This window comes from Amblyraja radiata, chromosome 27, assembly GCF_010909765.2.
Source record: "Amblyraja radiata isolate CabotCenter1 chromosome 27, sAmbRad1.1.pri, whole genome shotgun sequence".
In the NCBI taxonomy this organism is placed as follows: Eukaryota; Metazoa; Chordata; class Chondrichthyes; order Rajiformes; family Rajidae; genus Amblyraja; species Amblyraja radiata.
In genome coordinates, this window is record NC_045982.1 from 29,449,665 (window position 1) to 29,471,242 (window position 21,578).

At 45.2% G+C, this 21,578-nt stretch overlaps 1 protein-coding gene across 1 annotated transcript in view; it reads left to right on the plus strand.

The window, feature by feature from the left end:
• Positions 1-21,578, plus strand: part of epha10 (EPH receptor A10) — a 497,371-nt gene that overhangs the window by 385,054 nt on the left and 90,739 nt on the right. The window contains exon 7 of the mRNA XM_033045476.1: positions 11,786-11,951. Coding sequence (XP_032901367.1) covers positions 11,786-11,951 — 166 coding nt within the window. The remainder of the gene's footprint in view (positions 1-11,785; positions 11,952-21,578) is intronic.

Below are 21,578 nucleotides of genomic sequence, written 5' to 3' on the forward strand. Positions count from 1 at the left end.
ATCCTACACACACAGCTGGTAGAGCCGTTGCGCCACAGACCCAGGTTCAATCCTGACCACTGGTGCTGTCTATGTGGAGTTTGCATGTTCTCGCTGTGACTGTGGGTTTCCTCCGGGTGCTCCAGGTTTCCTCCCACATTCCAAAGACGTGTGGATGTGTAGATTAACTTGCCCTCTGTAAATTGCCCCTTATGTGTAGGAAGTGGATGTGAGAGTGGGATAACATAGACTAGTGTGAATGATTCAATTTTGATCACCCGTTCACACTAGTTCTATGTTATCCTTCTTTTGCATCTACTTCCTACACACTAGGGCCAATTTATAGAGGGCCAATTAACCTATATACCCGTACATCTTTGAGATGTAGGTGAAAATTGGAGCACCCGGTGGAAACCAACGCGGTCACAGGGAGAACGTGCAAACTTCACACAGACAGCACCCAAGGTCAGGATCGAAGCCGGGTCTTTGGTGCTGTGTGCCAGCGGCACTACCAGGTGCGCCCCCCGGTGGTCGATGGTCTGAGAGAACTCGGTGGGCTGAGGGACCTGTTTCCATGCTGTATCCCTATATTAAAGCTAAACTAATGGGCCTGTCCCACTTAGGCGATTTTTTCGGCGACTGCCGGCGATTGTCATAGTCGTAACAGGTCGCCGAAAAACCAGAGACTGGACCCCCCCTACGACAATGTCTACAACAACCTACCACCTAGTCGACGTCAAGCTACGGCAAGCTACCGACAACCGGCGACACATTAGGACGTCCACCTACGACCACAACTGCGACAACCTACTTCCACCAGCGACAAGCTACGACATGGTAAGACAATTCAGTCGCCGGTACCCGTCGCCGGTTGATGTAGGTTGACGTAGGTAGTCGCCAATGGAATTTACCGAAGTCAGCACCGTCGACAACCTACGTCATCGTGGCGACAACCTACGACAGCACCTACGTCAGGAGAAGTCAAGTTACGCTCATTGGCGTCAAGCCAACTGTCGCCGACTGTCGTCGAAAAGTTTTGAACAATTCAAAATCCAGCAGCGACCAGAAAAATGCAACGATTCTTTGGGCGACTGAGGAGACAACACACGACCATGCAGGCGACACCCCGGCGACCATGTGGCGACAGCCTAGTCGCCTGTAGTCGCCTAAAAATTGCCTAAGTGAGACAGGGGCATTATATTTCACTCTGGCCCAGCATCAGGTTAAATGATGATCAATATTTCTCATTGTGGCACCTTGCTCTGCCTACGTTGGCTGTCATGTTGCTCACTGTACAAATGCAACCCAATTTCAAATATGCTGGCAAAAGTATGAAATTTGTTTTGACGAGGTTCATGTCCTGACCTTTGCTTCTGATGCAGACTTATTGACCTGGATCCGTAACTCTCTCTCCACACATGGTGCCTGACCTGCGCAGTTTCTCTAGACTTTGTTTGGTAATTTCAAATCGCAGTTTCTTGCTTTTGTATTCTGCGTCCTACACTGCTCTGCTCTTGCATGAATACTTCTCTGCCCAGCGCTCTTGATATATTTTCTTTCATCCCTTGTTTTCCTACGTCTCTCAATACGCTTTCCTTGCAGGGTAACTTTCTCTTTTGACTTTTTCATCGAATTCTTTGCTATTGATCCTTTGCATTCTAAATCTGTTGTCAATTTTAAAAGACCCCCCTCAAACTTCAAACCACTTCCAAGCAAATTGTTGTAAAGACTTATCTTGAGTTTAAGTAACCTTAAAACAGCATGAGTAAAATACAACTTTAAAGGCCAAACCAATCTTTCAGGATACATTGATCTCTCCCGAAGGTGTCTTTAAAGAAGTTTGTAAATTATTCCTGTAGAAGCTTTAGCCAGGATAGTAAATTATAAAAGCCATGAAGGTCCAATGCACACAAAATACAGGAGTAGCTCAGCATGTTTAAGAAGGAACTGCAGATGCTGGAACAATTGAAGTTAGACAAAAATGCTGGAGAAACTCGGCGGGTGAGGCAGCATCTATGGAGCGAAGGAAATGACCTGCTGAGTTACTTCAGGAGTAACTCAGCAGGTCAGCCAGCATGTCTGGAGGACATGGATAGGTGATGTTTTAGGTCATATGTCCTCCAGATATGCTTCCTGACCCGTTAATTTACTCAGGGCACTTTGTATTCCATACAAGATTCCAGCATCTGTAGTTGTTTGTGCCTACAAGCTCTGACGCACAATGCCCTTGATTACTAGTTTGAGGATGCAGTACAGAGCCCAAGCTTGCTTGACCAAGTAAGGCAAAGTTCTTTGTCGCAACAAAGAACTGAAGATGCTAGTGAATACACAAAAGGACACAAAGTGTTGGAGTAACTGGGCGGCAGGGTAGCGCAGCAGTAGAGTCGCCAGAGGCTCCGGTTCAAACCTGACCTTGGGTGGTAACGGTACAGATTTTGTACCTTCTCCCCGTGACCTGCGTGGGTTTTCCCCGGGAGCTCCGGTTTCATCCCACACTCCAAAGACGTCCATGTTTGCAGGCTAATTTACTTGGTAAATTTGTAAATTGTGTGTATGATAGTGTTAGTGTGCCGGGATCATGGGTCGGCACGGACTCGGTGGGCTGAAGGGCCTGGTTCTGTGCTGTATCTCGAAACTGAGCTTAACTAAACTCAGTGGGTCAGTCAGCATCCCTGGAGATCTGTAACAAGCAAATCTAATGCAGGCCGTCTGCTCTGCATTGAACTACTCATGATGGAATCAGGCATGCTTTATGCAAACTACTCTGCGTGTGGAAAATCCACCTACTTTTTATTACTTATTCAGCAAACGTTTGGATAGTTCCATTTAGTTTAGAGATACAGCATGGACACAGGCTCTTCAGCCCTACCCAGTTCGCACCAACCAGCGATCACCCTGTACACTAGATCTATCCTGTACACTAGGGACAATTTACAGAAGGGGGGGGTAGAGTTAACATGGGCTAAAGTGCACTTGAATGCCTTGATATTACTTATTTCCTGTTGCGAGGACACACGTTTTGATACTTGGTTTGCTTGGTTTGCCTTTGAGAGGATGCAGGGAGATAGACAAGGCCTGTCCACTTGTCCTGCAATTCCCAGCTCTGTTGCAGCATCAGTTAAACTTAGGATCCGTCTGATCCTGAGTTTTCTCAGGGATTGTGTTTTTCTTTTTTGTGTTTGAATGTGGTCTCTCCACGCCCTGCAGAGATGCTGCCTAACCCGCTGAGTTTCTCCAGCACTTTGTGTTTCACTCAAGATTCCAGACTTTGACGTTCCTTGTGTCACTATAACTTGGAGGGGGCAGCAAAGTGTGTGAGGTGGCCTCTGAGGAAGAGGAGGAGAAGCAAGGGTGATCATGTTGAAAGTCGCGGTAGGCTAGTGAGGCCATGCTCTGTTGATTGGGTTCAAGGGCCCATTTCTCTCCTGTCTCTCCCTATAGCAGGACCTCCAGGGTTGTTATCTCCGGTTTGCTTCCAGTTCCTCGTGCTGGCGAGAGCAGGAACAGGGAGATACGGGACCTGAACGTGCTGCTGAGGAACTGGTGCACGAGGCAGGGATTTAGATTCTTAGATCACTGGGATCTGTTTTGGGGTAAGGGGGAACTGTACGAAAGGGACGGTTTGCATCTTAACAGGTGTGGGACCAGCATTCTGGCAGGCAGGTTTGCCACTGCTACACGGGTGGTTTTAAACTGAATAAGGGGGGTGGGGTGTCGAATGGGCTAGTGGAGGCTGGAGTTAAAGGGAAAGGGTTTCTTAAATGTGTGAGCGTAGAGACAGAGGGGTGTAAAATGAGGGTAGAAGCAATAGGTAGCAAGGTGAAAAGTAAAAGTGGCAGGCCGGAAAATCCAGGGCAAAAATCAAAAAGGGCCACTTTTCAACAAAATTGTATAAGGGGTAAGAGTGTTGTAAAAACAAGCCTGAAGGCTTTGTGTCTCAATGCAAGGAGCATTCGTAATAAGGTGGATGAGTTGAATGTGCAGATAGCTATTAATGACTATGATATAGTTGGGATCATGGAGACATGGCTCCAAGGTGACCAAGGCTGGGAGCTGAACATCCAGGGATATTCAATATTCAGGAGGGATAGAGAGAAAGGAAAAGGAGGTGGGTAGCGTTGCTGATTAGAGAGGAGATTAACGCAATGGAAAGGAAGGACATTAGTTTGCAGGATGTGGAATCGGTATGGGTAGAGCTGCGAAACACTAAGGGGCAGAAAACGCTGGTGGGTGTTGTGTACAGGCCACCTAACAGTAGTAGTGAAGTTGGAGATGGTATCAAACAGGAAATTAGAAATGCGTGCGACAAAGGCAAAACCGTTATAATGGGTGACTTCAATCTACATATAGATTGGGTGAATCAAATTGGCAGGGGTGCTGAGGAAGAGGGTTTTTTGGAATGTATGCGGGATAGTTATCTAAATCAACATGTAGAGGAACCAACGAGAGAGCAGGCTATTTTAGACTGGGTATTGAGTAATGAGGAAGGGTTAGTTAGCAGTCTTGTTGTACGTGCCCCCTTGGGCAAGAGTGACCATAATATGGTTGAGTTCTTCATTAGGACGGAGAGTGACATTGTTAATTCAGAAACAATGGTTCTGAACTTAAAGAAAGGTAACTTTGAGGGTATGAGACGTGAATTGGCCAAGATTGACTGGCAATTAATTCTAAAAGGGTTGACGGTGGATATGCAACGGAAGACATTTAAAGACTGCATGGATGAACTACAAAAATTGTTCATCCCAGTTTGGCAAAAGAATAAATCAGGGAAGGTAGTGCATCCATGGATAACAAGGGAAATCAGGGATAGTATCAAAGCGAAGGATGATGCGTACAAATTAGCCAGAAAAAGCAGCATACCGGAGGACTGGGAGAAATTCAGAGACCAGCAGAGGAGGACAAAGGGCTTAATTAGGAAAGGAAAAATAGATTATGAAAGAAAACTGGCAGGGAACATAAAAACTGACTGCAAAAGTTTTTATAGATATGTGAAAAGAAAGAGATTAGTTAAAACAAATGTAGGTCCCTTGCAGTCAGAAACAGGTGAGTTGATCATGGGGAACAAGGATATGGCGGACCAATTGAATAACTACTTTGGTTCCGTCTTCACTAAGGAAGACATAAATAATCTGCCGGAAATAGCAGGGGATCGCGGGTCAAAGGAGTTGGAGGAATTGAGTGAAATCCAGGTTAGCCGGGAAGTGGTGTTGGGTAAATTAATTGGATTAAAGGCCGATAAATCCCCAGGGCCAGATAGGCTGCATCCCAGAGTACTTAAGGAAGTAGCTCCAGAAATAGTGGATGCATTAGTAATAATCTTTCAAAACTCTTTAGATTCTGGAGTAGTTCCTGAGGATTGGCGGGTAGCAAACGTAACCCCACTTTTTAAGAAGGGAGGGAGAGAGAAAACGGGGAATTACAGACCAGTTAGTCTAACATCGGTAGTGGGGAAACTGCTAGAGTCAGTTATTAAAGATGGGATAGCAGCACATTTGGAAAGTGGTGAAATCATTGGACAAAGTCAGCATGGATTTACAAAAGGTAAATCATGTCTGACGAATCTTATAGAATTTTTCGAGGATGTAACTAGTAGCGTGGATAGGGGAGAACCAGTGGATGTGGTGTATCTGGACTTCCAGAAGTCTTTCTACAAGGTCCCACATAAGAGATTAGTTTACAAACTTAAAGCACACGGCATTGGGGGTTCAGTATTGATGTGGATAGAGAACTGGCTGGCAAACAGGAAGCAAAGAGTAGGAGTAAACGGGTCCTTTTCACAATGGCAGGCAGTGACTAGTGGGGTACCGCAAGGCTCAGTGCTGGGACCCCAGCTATTTACAATATATATTAATGATCTGGATGAGGGAGTTGAAGGCAATATCTCCAAGTTTGCGGATGACACTAAGCTGGGGGGCAGTGTTAGCTGTGAGGAGGATGCTAGGAGACTGCAAGGTGACTTGGATAGGCTGGGTGAGTGGGCAAATGTTTGGCAGATGCAGTATAATGTGGATAAATGTGAGGTTCTCCATTTTGGTGGCAAAAACAGGAAAGCAGACTACAGGTGCACAACCTTTTATCCGAAGATCCAAATAACGAAAACCTCCGAATAGCGGCCATTTTTCGGTCCTTGAAGAAAGGTCCTTGAAAACGTTCACCGAGGGCGGCCCGCAGAGGTGACAGCGGAACCTCCGGTCGGTCCTCGAAGAAAGGGGAACTAAATCCCCATTCATAAAAGAGAAGATGAGGGTATATTGCGCGGGAGGGTTAATAATTGACAATATGCTGCTGCCTGCCCGCTGAATTAAAAAGTTCCCACGGTAGACTCACAATACACAGTGTATCGTGAGTCTTGCGTGGGAACTTTTTAATTCAGCGGGGCAGGCAGCAGCAGATTGTCGCTCGCTTCAGTATCACCCCACCTACACCCCTCTGCTTCCCGGCCATGTGTGTGACCCCTTCCCGCCCCTCTCCAGCTCCCCGCCCATTGCACCGGCGCGGGGGCTTTGCACTGTCTTCACGGCGGCGATTGCAGCAGGACCGTGTCAGGACCAATTGGACACCGACCACCAGGCCCACCGCAAGCACGGAGATCCCAGAGACCCACAGCCAGCAGCAACTCCAGCCCAGCCCCGCTCCAACTCCAGGGGAACACGTAGGGGCAGAAGCTGATGGTGTGCAAGGTACGTCTTGTTCTTGGGGTGGCGGATGAGGGGGCGCAGCTCGGGCTGTGGGCGAACTGCCACTTGTCGCTGTAGCGGCCAAAGATCATAGAGGAGCTCCTCTATGATCTTTGGTAGCGGCCCATCGGGGAGCGGATTCCTCTGGAGTTGGAGGGGGGGGGGGGGTTATTGGGCTGTTTGATCGCCCCCTGCTATCCCAGGGACAGGGAGACACAGCGGCTTTTTAGACTGGTGGGCAATCACTTCCAAAGTTCTGCCCACACAGTCAGTACACTTCTCCTACACTGTATTTCATACAAACATTTATTCTGCAAGAAAAAACGACATTGAAGACTCAAACTCGCGATCGAGTAACTGCCAGGATCAAGGCGCAAACTAGCGACCTTGCGGATATGAGCCGAGCACTCTACCACTGAGCCAGCCATTAAAATCTACGCTAAAAAAATTCCATTCCGAAGACCGACAAATTCTGAATTACGAAAAGTGTCTGGTCCCAAGGCTTTCGGATAAAAGGTTGTGCACCTGTATTATCTAAATGGTGGCCGACTAGGAAAAGGGGAGATGCAGCGAGACCTGGGTGTCATGGTACACCAGTCATTGAAAGTGGGCATGCAGGTGCAGCAGGTAGTGAAGAAAGCGAATGGTATGTTAGCTTTCATAGCAAAAGGATTTGAGTATAGGAGCAGGGAGGTTCTACTGCAGTTGTACAGGGTCGTGGTGAGACCACACCTGGAGTATTGCGTACAGTTTTGGTCTCCAAATCTGAGGAAGGACATTATTGCCATAGAGGGAGTGCAGAGAAGGTTCACCAGACTGATTCCTGGGATGTCAGGACTGTCTTATGAAGAAAGACTGGATAGACTTGGTTTATACTCTCTAGAATTTAGGAGATTGAGAGGGGATCTTATAGAAACTTACAAAATTCTTAAGGGGTTGGACAGGCTAGATGCCGGAAGATTGCTCCCAATGTTGGGGAAGTCCAGGACAAGGGGTCACAGCTTAAGGATAAGGGGGAAATCCTTTAAAACCGAGATGAGAAGAACTTTTTTCACACAGAGAGTGGTGAATCTCTGGAACTCCCTGCCACAGAGGGTAGTCGAGGCCAGTTCATTGGCTATATTTAAGAGGGAGTTAGATGTGGCCCTTGTGGCTAAGGGGATCAGAGGGTATGGAGAGAAGGCAGGTACGGGATACTGAGTTGGATGATCAGCCATGATCATATTGAATGGCGGTGCAGGCTCGAAGGGCCGAATGGCCTACTCCTGCACCTAATTTCTATGTTTCTATGTTTCTATATCTTTAATTTATTTTAGTTTAGAGATACAGTGCGGAAACAGGCCCACCGTGACCGCGCCGACCAGCGATCCCGCTCATTAGCACAAGCCTACACACACTAAGGACAATTTACACTTGTATCAAGTATATAAACCCAAGCCAATTAACCTACAAACCTGTATGTCTTCGGAGTGTGGGAGGAAACTGAAGATCTCGGAGAAAACCCACGCGTTCACGGGGAGAACGTACAAACTCCGTACAGACAGCACCCATAGTCTGGTTCGAACCCGGGTCTCCAGCGATGCAAGCTCTGTAAGGCAGCAATTCTACCGCTGCGCCACCGTGCCGCCCTTGTAATATCTGTAACAAGCCAATCTAAAACAAGCCATCTGCGCTGCACTAAACTACTCTTGGAGTTTTGTAAAAGAAGATTAATTGTTCAGAACCCAGATGCAATTAAAACAGTGACTCACACCCCTAGAGTGCTCATTAGATAATAAGCCATGAACAGTGGAGCTAAACAGAGCAAAGAGGATTTGCTTCCATCATTCCTAAGCCCGTTTGGTTGATCTCCTCCATGGAGAAGGTTGGCATTGAAAGATTGGCCAAAACCTCTGAAGGGACATTGTCCAAGTCCCTGTCCCTGATCTCCTGCACTCCCATCGATGCTCAGTTCGATACGTAGACTCGGCGACCGTTTGGTCGTCCACCTGCACAATGTCCATGGCCGTCAGCTCCAGCTTCCTGTTTTATATAATTTCACCTCCCCTTCCCATTCCCACAACGAGATGTCTGTTCTTGGCCTTCTCCATTGCTACAATGAGGCCAAACACAAATTAGAAGAACAGCATCTCTTATCCTGCTTGGGTAGGCTACAGCCCGGTGATTGAACATCGAATTGTCCATTGTCGGGCAAGCCATTCCCTCTTGTGGTCCTTTCCCACTCCCCACCAGCCCACCCACGGTCTCTGCTCACCATGTGGAGCAGCACGGTGGTTGCTGCCTTTCAGCGCTTACAATGCCAGAGACCTGGGTTCAAGTTTAAGTTCGCGTTTATTGTCACTTAACCAACTAAAGTACAGTGAAATTTGAGTTATGGGTGTTTGTACGGAGTTTGTTCGTTCTCCCTGTGATCGTGTGGGTTTTCTCCAAGATCTTCAGCTTCCTTTCACACCCCAAAGACGTACAGGTTTTGTACATTAATTGTCTTGGTAGATTGTGAATTGTCCCTGGTGTGTTGAGGATAGTGTTAATGTGCGGGGATCGTTGTTTGGCGCGGACTCGAAGGGCAGAAGGACCTGGTTCCGCGCTGTTTCTCCAAACCAAAATTAAACTAAACCATCACTATACTACCAACACTTGTGAGGAGTTCAGTCATTGGTATCGGATGTACATGTGAATTGTGGTGTAGCATGCTGGCTGGAGTATAACCATGCTCCAGTCTATGTCTCAATGAATCTGTGGGGCAGCTTTACAAATGTAGTCCACAGTCCTTGTATATCTGTGAGATGTTGTTCACAGGGTTGGCTGGGCTGGGAATGACGTTGTGTGTCTAATTCCCTACGACAATGTCGATGCCACTGATTCATCTGATTTAATTCCCATTGTATTTTGCGGAAACAGCTTGGTACAACTGAGTGACTTTTTAGAGGATTTCTGTGGACGGCCAGAGTCAGTCGCATTACTGGAGGCAGAAATGGGCAGCTCAGATAAAGTCAGCAGATATCCTGTGCTAAAGAAAATTGATAGAGTCAAACCGTTTTCCCAGGGAGGAAGTATCAAAGACCAGAGGCAGAGCTTTAAGGGCCTGTACCACTTGGGTGTCATTTGCGCATAATTTACGCGACATCATTTACGCGTCACGACGCACGATGCGCGCGTCGTGACGTGCAAGTGATGCGCGCATGGTGCGTGGTGATGTAGGCAGTGACGCACGGTCACGCACGGCGCCCCAGGATTTTGGATTGTACAAAATCTTTGCACGCCATCTGCGTGACGTGCAAATGACGGCCAAATGGGACAGGCCCTTAAGGCGAGAGAGGTAAAGGAGATGTGTGATGGGTGCCTGGAACGCGCTGCCAGGGGTGGTGGTGGAGGCAGATATGATAGTGACACATACAAGGCTTTTGGTTATGTAGGAATGGAGAGATATGGATCCCATGCAGGCATTTGATTTATTATCTGAACATCATGTTCGGCACAGACATTAAGGGCCATATGGTCTGTCCCTCTGTCGTATTGTTAAATGTACTAATAAATCTGAAAAATATTTAGTTAAATAAAATCCCTTTCTTTAATCTATGTTTCTTTACAGATATGGCATTGTTCATTTTATTTAATGCCATTGCAGATACGATAGTGGTGTGATTGAGAAGCTTTTAGATGGGCATGTGGGAAAGTAGGGAACAGAGGGATATGGATCACGCGCATGCATTTGTGATTAGTTTAAATTGCCATGATTTTTCGCACAGACCTTGTGGGCTGAAGGGCCTGTTCTTGTACTGTACTTCGATGTTCTAATAAAGCAAATGGTTTTGTCCACTGATAAATATGTAGTTTGACATGTACCAAGAATGACACCAGCTTCTAATTCTTACTGTTGTTTAATTAACAAAATTTCCTATCTTCCAAGGCACGATTTCAATTGTCTCTTCAAACCTTTGATTAATAGCCTGATTTATCAGAAAATGTGGGAGGAATTTGGTTGTTATACTCTTGCATACAAACCACTGTTAACAGTATGGAACATTAATGCAGGAGCAGCCTTTAATTGATATTGTGAGCATGGATATGTGAAATTTAGAATGGATATCGGGCGGCTATTGTTCACGGAATGTGCCAATGATTGGGATGATCTTCTCGGGGATTAGTTATTAAATCCTTGGAATAGTATCGGAATAATGTGAAGGCTGCTGTGAAGGATTTAAAAGTTATTTTAGTCAGATGAGTGAAAAGACGCCGTCAAGGGTATTGAACATATACAATAGCCATTTGAATGGAGGCTTCATCATTGCAATCTGGAAGCCTGCAATTGGGAATCTTTAGCTTGTTAACTAATATTGAGATTATGTCAGCCTAAATAAATCAAATACAAAAATGATGTATAGTATCCATTAAAAAAAGACTAAATTAATATTAACAAGATTAAAAAATAGTGTCATCCATGTGCATTTTTTATGAGGATTTGGCAGCATTGGGAAATGTATCAGCAAGTGATGTTACATGGCCCGACAGCTCATTTCTCTTTGATTCATTGATTGAAAGACACAGCATGGAAGCAGGCCCTTCGGCCCACCGAGTCCATGCCAACCATCGATCCCCCGTTCACGCTAGTTATCTCACTTTCTCACCCACTCCACATACACACTAGGGGCAATTTACAGAGGTCCAATTAACCTGCGTCTTTGGGATGAGGGAGGAAATGGGAGAACCTGGAGGAAACCTACACGGTCACTGGGAGAACATGCAAACTCCACAGAGATTGTTGCCTGTCCCACTGAGTTACTCCAGCTTTTTGTGCCTATATAACTAGTGTGAATGGGTGATCGATGGTTGGCATGGACTCTGTGGGCCAAAAGGAGTGTTTACATTCTGCATCTTACAAACAATCAATCTTTCAAAGTGAAACTTGCCGTAAAATGAAAGATATCAATCAAAAGAGATAGTTGGAGTGTTGCACTAACCTTGTTAGATGTAAGATGTTTTTCTGACCTTATCTGTAAATAGTTGTGCATGATTGCTGGCATTTGTGCCTTCAGTAGCCTGCAACAATCATCTATTATTTTTGTTATTGCTGTTTAATGTGGAAAACCTTGTGCACTTGTCATTGAAACCTCTCTGCTTCCACACAGGAGCAGAGTGATCAGAGTTACTCAACGGTGAAGACTTCATCCACGACTCTGACCATCAATAACCTGAAGCCTGGAACACTCTACATATTCCAAGTGCGAGTCTTCTCTTCATCCACGGACTATGGGAACTACAGCCCCCGTATTGAGGTGCAGACTTTAGGGGAGCGTAAGTAGTACTGAAAGGAGGAAAAACAAGAGCGTTTCTCATTTTGTACGTTTTGCTTTGGTTTGGTAACACAGTGGGATTTTTCTGGCTCCAATAAAGATGCGATTTGAATTTGTTGTTGTATTAAATTCCTCTTTGACCATCCATTCCTACCTCTGTAGCAGCCATCAGCCCAATGAGATTCTTCTCCAGTTCAGGGTTCTCGATCATCCCCAAACTTAGACATTCCCAAGTAACAACATTGCTCGCATTCACCGAGGCTTTGCTTTCTACAAAGTTCTCCCTAAAACTGTCCACCACTCTGTCCTCTTTGAAGACCTGCTTTACAACCTATGACTGACCAAGTTTATGGTCACTTAAACATAGAAACATAAAACATAGGTGCAGGAGTAGGCCATTTGGCCCTTTGAGCCAGCACCGCCATTCAATATAATCATGGCTGATCATCCAAAATCAGTACCCTGTTCCTGCATTTTCCCCATATCCCTGGATTCTTGGTCACATGCCCTAATATACACTTATACACACTTGCCCTAACACACACTTATCAGTGCATTTTTGAATGGTAACATTAGTGTGACACACTTATGTTGTATTAATGGTTGTATCTTAAGGAATAACATAGAACAGTGCAGAATGTATAAACAAAGAACTGCAGATGCTGGTTTATGCCGTAGATAGACACAAAGTGCTGGAGTAACTCGACGGGTCAGGCAGCATCTCTGGAGAAAAATGATGGGCGACGTTTCAGGTGGAATTTCACCCATCCTTTTCCTCCAGAGATGCTGCCTGACCCGCTGAGTTACTCCAGCACTTTGTGTCCAGCTTTGGCATAGAACAGAACAGGAGAAGTCCCTTCAACCCACATTGTCTGTGCCGAACATGATGCCAGAATAAACCCATCTCCTCTGCCTGCACGTGATCCATGTTCCTCCATTCCCTGCATATCCATGTGCCTGTCCAAAAGCCTCCTCAACGACCCTATCCTAACTGCCTCCACCAACACTCCTGGCAGCACATGCTGAGCACCACTCTCTGTGTGAAAAGAACATGCTCGCCGCATCTTCCTTAAATGTTGCCCCTCCCAACGTAAAGCTATGCTCTCGAGTCTTGGGTATTTCGATCCTATCAATAAGGGTCTGTCTGTCGACACATATCTATGCCTCTCATGATTTTATATACTTCTATCAGGTCTCCCCTCAGCTTCCGGCTTCGAGAGAAAACAAATCAAGTTTGTCTCATCTCTTCTTGAAGCATTCTGGTAAAACTCTCCTGCACCCTCTCCTCCCTTGGATTCTACTCCGACCATAGTTTGATCATGTCACATATTTGGTAGATAACTGTCCTTACTAAATGCAAGAGAGAAATGTAATTATCCATAATGCTAATCTTATAAAAGGAAAATAATAGCTGCTGGTTCATTCGTGCTCTTGGTCTGTCCAATAATTAGCTCTTATCATAATTCTAATGAGGACATTAAAGGGCATGTCTTTATTTTATCTACAACAACTAAGCTATTTTATCTTTTCAAAGCCAGTGTTTTCAGATCTGGGGTCTAACAGTGCAAAGAGATGCATTTGGCTTTCGCACTTTAAACAGTAAATGGTCACCTCGTATATTCAACTAATTAGTTCGGTGAAACCTTTTGCACACATGCCTGTGAAGACACACGCAAAGACAGCACAGAACAAGATTTTCTGTGTGAACATTTGCATTCTATTCCGTGTAAATAAACCTGTGTACAAAACAGGGAATTACCACAGATCTCATATGTTAAAAAGCCTATAGAGTCATAGAGTGATACAGCGTGGACACAGGCCCTTCAGCCCATCCTTCCCACACTGGCCAACATGTCCCACCTACACTACTCCCACCTGCCTGCATTTGGCCCATATCTTTCTAAACCTGTCCCATCCATGTACCTGTCCAAATGTTTCTTCAACGTCGAGATAGTCCCAGCCTCAACTCCCTCTTCCGGCAGCTTATTCCATTTGAAGGGCCGAATGGCCTACTCCTGCACCTATTGTCTATGTTTCTATAAACCCAATGTGAAAAAGTTACCCCTCATGTTCCTATTAAATCCTTCCCCCCTCACCTTAAACTTTTTATCCTCGGGCTCTTGATTCCCCTAGTCTGGGAAAGAGATTCGGTGTGTCTACCTGATCTATTCCTCTCATGATTTTGTACACCCCTATAAGATCATCCTCCATTTTCCTGCACTCCAAGGAATAGAGTCCTGGCCTGCTCAACCTCTCCTTACAGCTCAGTCCTGGCAACAACCTCATAAATCTTATCTGCACCCTTTCCAGCTTGACAACATCTTTCCTATAACGCAAAATTTTATTCTAAGTACAGGTTCCCCCTGTAAAAGCAACTCGCTGTCCTGGTATTAAATATCGTTATTTTGTCCTGTAATTTGCAAAGACATGATTAGCTAACCTGTGTGGTTTTGGTTTTGTTAAATGCACCTTCATCTCTTTCACATGAAGGCTGTTTCCGTAAATTCACATGTATTGAAGCTTCTGGACAGTTATAATTGTCATCACCCTTGGGGAAACCCAGAGATTGTTTCACCAATAAAGCAAATGCTATTTATGGTGTGTCGCTTAACATTATGGATGAGTAGATGTAGCGAAGATCGTTCCACTCCGAGAATGATCCCAAACTAGGGGACCTATTAAGTGTTCAGCCGGCTGGTAGTTTGAATGTGGAGCTTTCTACCTATGGTTTGCACAGGGATCACGTTAAGGACACAAAATTAAAGGATATGTCAACAGGGTGGCAAGGAGGCATCTAGGGAACAACCAATTGGACAGAATGGCCTCTCTCCATTTAATGTAATGGCATGAAAGCCCAAGCCATTGGATCAGTTTGAGTTTGTGGTCATGAAGGAGGACCATGCATGCCTTCCCAATAGTGCCGCTGCTGGTAGAGCCGCTGCCTCACAGCACCAGAGAACCAGGTTCGATACTGACCTTGGGTGCTGTCTGTGTGGAGTTTGCACGTTCTCCTTGTGACCACGTGGGTTTCCTCCGGGTGCTCCGGTTTCCTCCCAAATCCCAAAGATGTGCAGGTTCGTAGGTTAATTGGCCCACTGTGAATTGCCCCGAGTATGTTAGTGGTGGATGAGAAAGTGGGATAGCATAGAACTAGTGTGCACGGGTCATCAATCATTGGCCTGGATGAGGTGGGCTTCCATGCTGTCTCTCAAAACTAAGGCGCAGCGGTAGAGTTGCTGCCTTACAGCAAATGCAGTGCCAGAGGCCTGGGTTTGATCCCGACTACGGGTGCTGTCTGTACGTTCTCCCCGTGACCGGCGTGGGTTTTCTCCAAGGTCTTTGGTTTCCTCCCACACTACAAAGACATACAGGTATGTAGATTAATTGTCTTGGTAAATGTAAAATTGTCCCTAGTGTGTGTAGGGTAGTGTTAATATGCGGGGATCTCTGCTTGGCGCGGACCCGGTGGGCTGAAAGGGCTTGTTTCTGCGCTGTATCTCTAAACTAAACTAAACTAAACCTATAGGAGGTGTTACATGCCACATAAGGGGACACTTCATAGGAAATGCTCTATTCTTCTTTCAGAGATGGAAGCAAAGTGCAAGTATAGCAAGGTATAGCAGTGTCAATTGGAGAAGCAAGCACAAAATACTTGCAATTAGACTGATAGCAGGTCTTCCTGGAGTACTTGTATTACACTGAGTGCCTGGGGTGCTGCTTTTATCAGTTATCAACTTACTATTGTTCTGTGTACCTAGAAACACTGAGAGACTTTGTGTGCATGTTATCCAGACCAATCACACTATACATGAGTGTAATTAAGCCATACATTGGTACAGCAGGTAACGCAGAGACAAATGCTAGAGAGCAGAGTATAATGTTACAGCATTACACATACAGAGAAACTGCAGGTACAAGTAAAGATGTGCAGTGTCCACAGTGAGGTAGGTTGGGAGATCGGGACTATTGGGAGGACCATTCAGTAGTCTGATAGCACTAAGGAAGAAAGTTTAGTTTAGAGATACAGCGTGGACACAGGCCCTTCAGCCAACCGTGTCCGTGCCGACCAGCAATCTCCGTACATTAGCACTATCCTACACACTAGACACAATTTACAATCTTTACCGAAGCCAATTAACCTACAAGTCTTTGGTGTGTGGGTAGAAAGTCGGAGCACCCGGGGAAAACCCACGCAGTCACAGGGGGAACGTGCAAACTCTGTACAGCCAGCGCCCGTCGTAAGGCTCGAACCGTGGCTTCTGGCACTGTAAGGCAGCAACTCTACTGCTGCCCCACACTGCCACCCCTGTTCCTGAACCTGGCGATACATGTTTTCAAGTCTTCATATTTTCTGCCTGACTGGAGAGGGGAGAAGTGATTCAAGAAGCAAGAGTGTTTAGTCAAGAATTAAACAAAGTGTTTCATTGTCATATGTAACGCAATCAATGTTTTACTTGCAACAAATCTACAGGCCCATTAATGCAAAACATACAAATAAATTTACAATAATCAATAATACAGTAATAGTAGATAATTGAACCATAACTGTGCAAAACCGACGTCTGTTGTGTAATCAAAACAAAGTCCATGGAAGTTGAGAGTTGCTGAGATAGGATTGTTGTTAACCGATATTCAAGGGCCTCACTGTTGCTGGGAAGAAGTTGTTCTTGAACCAAGAGGACTCTGTTCACTGTTCCTGTAGCTTCTTCCTGTTGGTTGTCGTGAGATGAAGGTGTAGCCAGGGTGTTGTGGGTCTTTGATGATATTGGCTGCATTTGTGAGGCAGAGCCTCCTGTGCATCCCATTGATGGTGAGGAAGTCAGTAGCTCTGATGGACCGGGCAGTGGCCACCATTTTCTTCTTCTTTCTTGGATGTTTTTCTTGAAAAAGGGACGACTCTTTGGGCGACTACTCACGACCATACAGGCTTCACCCCGCGACATGTTGACACGTGACGCCCGTATGGTCGTGAGTAGTCGCCCAAAGAGTCATACCTTTTTCTGGTCGCCGCTGGTTTTTTCAACATTCTGAAAAATTTTGGCCACTATGACCGGTGCCGGCAAGTCGCCGAAAAAAATCGCGTAAGTGGGACACGCGCTTAAGTCTGAATTCTGCAAAATATTTTGAAATTCTAATTGAAACATTTTGCAATTACATTTTGCAAAACAAATGTGCTTATTCTCCTGGCGATTAAAGAATATGAAGGATGTATGTGATTAATTATTGGGATAATGAATCTGAGCAAAGTAAGTTGAAATAAATGTTTTTTCTTACATTCACATAATTCTTGTAAATGTTATGAAAGGGAAGCCATGGTGTGTGTTGCGTGTTGATGTATTCTGCTAACATTGTCTGACAGTGCCACTGGGGAGTGGATGCTGATGGGAAGAATGGAGGCAGAATTGTACGAGGATTATCAGAGCTCTAACATCAGCACGTGATGGACTCGTTCAGTTACAGTTCCCCTTTGAAATTATCTCACAGTCATCTAGCACAGACACAGACCCTTCAGCCCAATTGGCTTTGCCAACCAACGTGTCCCATCTACGCTAGTCCCACCTACCTGCATTTGGCCAATATCCCTCTCAACCTAGCCTATCCATGTACCTGTCTAAATGTTTCTTGAATGTTATGATAATCCCTGCTTCAAATATCTACTCTGGCAGCTCGTTACATACACCCACCACCCTTTGTGTAAAAATGATGCCCCTCAGGTTCTAATGAAATCTTTTCCCCCTCACGTTGAACCTATGTCCTCAGGTTCTCGATTCCCCTATTCTGGGCTAAAGACTCAGTGTGTTTACCAGCTATGGTTCTATTTCTCACTTTAATAAATATTAACAGCATTGCGGAGAGGACTTGAACAATTTCCATGATATTGCACAAGCCACGATGCAGATCTCCCTAGAGCACACAATTTGCTGCCTCAGAAATCCCTGAAACAAAGATTAGAAAATGAATTGACATGGTTTTCTGAGCTCCATTACAAGGAGGGAGACAGCCGAAACTGTGAAGTGATTGAATAAAGGTGGACTACCTTCAGATCAACGTGGATTCTTGTTGACCATAAAGCCCCACTCAATTCAGCATTGATAAGTTCATGTGATAGGAATAGAATTAGGCCATTCGGCCCATCAAGTCTACTCCCCGATTCAATCATTGCTGATCTATCTCTCCCTCCTAAACCCCATTCTCCTGCCTTCTCCCCCATAACCCCTGACGTCTTTACTAATCAAGTATCTATCTATCATTGCCTTAAACATATCTATTGACTTGGCTTCCACAGCCTTCCGTGGCAATGAATTGAACAGATTCACCACCCTCTTAAAGAAATTGCTCCTCATCTCCTTCCTAAAGGGACATCCTTTAATTCTGAGGCTATGACCTCTGGTCCTAGACTCTCCCACAAATGGAAACATCCTCTCCACATCCACTCTCTCCAGGCCTTTCACTATTTGCATAAACCCCAAATAGCAGATCAGATTGAGGTAAAACGCTTGTGTCGTTCAAACCCAGATCATATTAGTAAATGTAATTAATGATAGGGCAGAGGAGCTTGGATTAGGATGTGAGGTTACGTCAATCGGGCATGTTTTCATTCATGTTTCATTCATGCAAAGTATTCATTCATTCATGTTCTCACTGAGAGGAAGAAACAACGCAGAGAGCATTGATGTGATTGCAGTTTTTTCGGATTGTGATGGGATTTGAGGAGCTTTGATGTGCCGTGTCTAGGGAAGTGAATTAGCGGGAAAACCTGCATTTGATGAGATATTCCAGTGAACAAATAAGCAATCTGGGGAACAAGATTACTAGTGAATCCATAAACGTCAGGAGTTGACTAGGACCTTGTCGACGTTCTGTCTGCACGGATATCCAGTTACAGTAGGTGCAGTATTTTTATGCTGGAACCCTTTAGGTTACTTATTAGTGACCCTATTGCAGTGGCAGTGGAGAAATTAGTGGTAGTAATGTTATTAAACATCAAGATTTGACTCAGTTTAGTTTATTGTCACTTGTGCCGAGGTACAATGAAAAGGCTTTGTTGCGTGCTAACCAGTCAGCGTAAAGACAATACATGATTACAATCGAGCCATTTACACTGTACAGATACAGGATAAGGGAATAACGTTCAGTGCAAGGTGAAACATAGAAACATAGAAATTAGGTGCAGGAGTAGGCCATTCGGCCCTTCGAGCCTGCACCGCCATTCAATATGATCATGGCTGATTATCCAACTCAGTATCCCGTATCTGCCTTCTCTCCATACCCTTTGATCCCCTTAGCCACAAGGGCCACATCTAACTCCCTCTTAAATATAGCCAATGAACTGGCCTCAACTACCCTCTGTGGCAGAGAGTTCCAGAGATTCACCACTCTCTGTGTGAAAAAACGTTTTTCTCATCCCGGTTTTAAAGGATTTCCCCCTTATCCTTAAGCTATGACCCCTTGTCCTGGACTTCCCCAACATCGGGAACAATCTTCCTGCATCTAGCCTGTCCAACCCCTTAAGAATTTTGTAAGCCAATAAATTCCGCTTAAAGATAGCCAAGGGTCACCAATGATGTTGATAGCAGTTCAGGACTGCTCACTAGTTGTGGTAGGATGACTCTGTAGAAAGATTTGTAGATGCTGGTTTATACCAAAGATAGACACAAAGTGCTGGAGTAACTCAGCGGACCAGAAAGGTCTAACCTTGATGTTTCGTGGCATTAGTACCACTAATTTGTCCACCATTGCTGTAACAGGGTCACTAATAAGTAGGAGCTCAAAGGGTTCCAATATAAAAGGGTCCCTGACTCTTTTTCAGACCCAATCATTTTCTCCAGAGATGCTGCTTGACCCGCTGAGTTACTCCAGCGCATTTTCTATCTAAGGTTAGACTCTCTTTGGTGTAACATAGCAATTGCCTGTCACCTATTAGCACCTGCCTGAATGTGTCCAAGTTTTGATAGATTCAGGAAAGGGAACTTTGAAGGAACTGCAGATGGATTTGAATGCTGTGCGCTGTTGAGCTACCATTCCCTATTTTGACCTATGAAGGAAAGAAGCTCATCGATGAAGCAGCTGAAGAAAATTGGACTGGATCTGGGGATGAATGACATCTCCATTCACAATCATCCTCCCTTGTTTGAGACCTGACTCCAATTCTCTAGCTTGACTGCCATTGATCGGTTTTATTGACGTTACTCTTGATCAGTGTCTTGATATCCAGGGCCCCCCTTTCATCTCATCTCTTTCATTCAGTTATTTTTACCAGGGATTTAATAGGTGGGGAGTCCTGCTGCCTTTAGAATTTAGAGATATGGAGCGGAAACAGGCCCTTCGGCCCACCGAGTCCCCACCGACCAGCGATCACCCCGCACATTAGCACTATCTTACACACTTGGGACAATTTACAATTTACCCAAAGCCAATTAACCTACAAATCTGCATGTCTTTGGAGCTTGGGAGGAAACCGGAGCACCCGGAGAAGACCCACGAGGTCACGGGGAAAACATACGATCTCCGTACAGACAGCACCCATAGTCAGGATTGAACCCGGGTCTCTAGCGCTGTAATGCAGAAACTCTACCGCTGCACCACTATGCTGCCCCTACTATGCCACGGTCTGTTGCTACATCAAGTTAGCTCCTCCACTCAAAGCTTTGGGAGAACAGTGTACCCAATATGAACTATTGTTGGTTTTCTACCTCAACAAGATATGAGACAAAAAACAAAGTGCTGGAGGACCTCATCAAGCCAGGCAACATCCATGGAGGTAAAGCAATGACGATGTTTCAGGTTGGGTCCCCAAATATTATATGTCCCTCCCTCCACAGATGCTTTCCTCCAGAACTTTGTTTTTTGTCCAAGCTTACACCATTCATGCAGGAGATCTACTTCCTCATGGATGAGAAAAGGTCAAGAATCCTCTTCCATGCTCCAAAGCTTACAACCCATTGTTTCATAGTCACCTGCCCTCTACAAGCCTGTTATCTCTCAGATACCGTACCTTAAATATTTCTATCTTTTTTTAGAGCTCGGAAGTCCTGCTTAGTCCTTGTCTTGTTCGGCAAAGCTCCAGATGATGTCATCCATTAGTGTATCATCTTCTGATTTTTAGTGTCTAGTTTTACAGATAGCGTGGAAACAGGCCCTTCGGTCCACCGAATCTGCGCCAACCAGCGATCCCTGCACACTAACACTATCCTCACACAATAGGAACAATTTACAATTTTACCAAACCAATTAGCCAACAAACCGGCACTTCTTTGGACTGATGTTTCCATTCCACCAGTACCTGACCATATTGGTGAATCTGTGTTGGTGAATCTGTGGTGACCAGGGTGGTGAATCTGTAGAATTCATTGCCACAGACGGCTGCAGAGGCCAATGGATATTTTTAAGAGAGTTTAACAGATTTCTGATTAGTTAGGGTGTCAGGGTTTATGGGGAGAAGGCAGGAGAATGGGGTTGAGAAGGAAAGATGGATCAGCCATGAAGGAATGGCGGTGTAAACTTGATGGGCCAAATAGTCTAATTCTGCTCCTATAACATATGAACTTATGAAGTTATGCTAATGTTGAAGAATCACAATCAATGGGTCACTTTGCTGGTGTCCTTGGGTGCAATGTGTCATAAACTT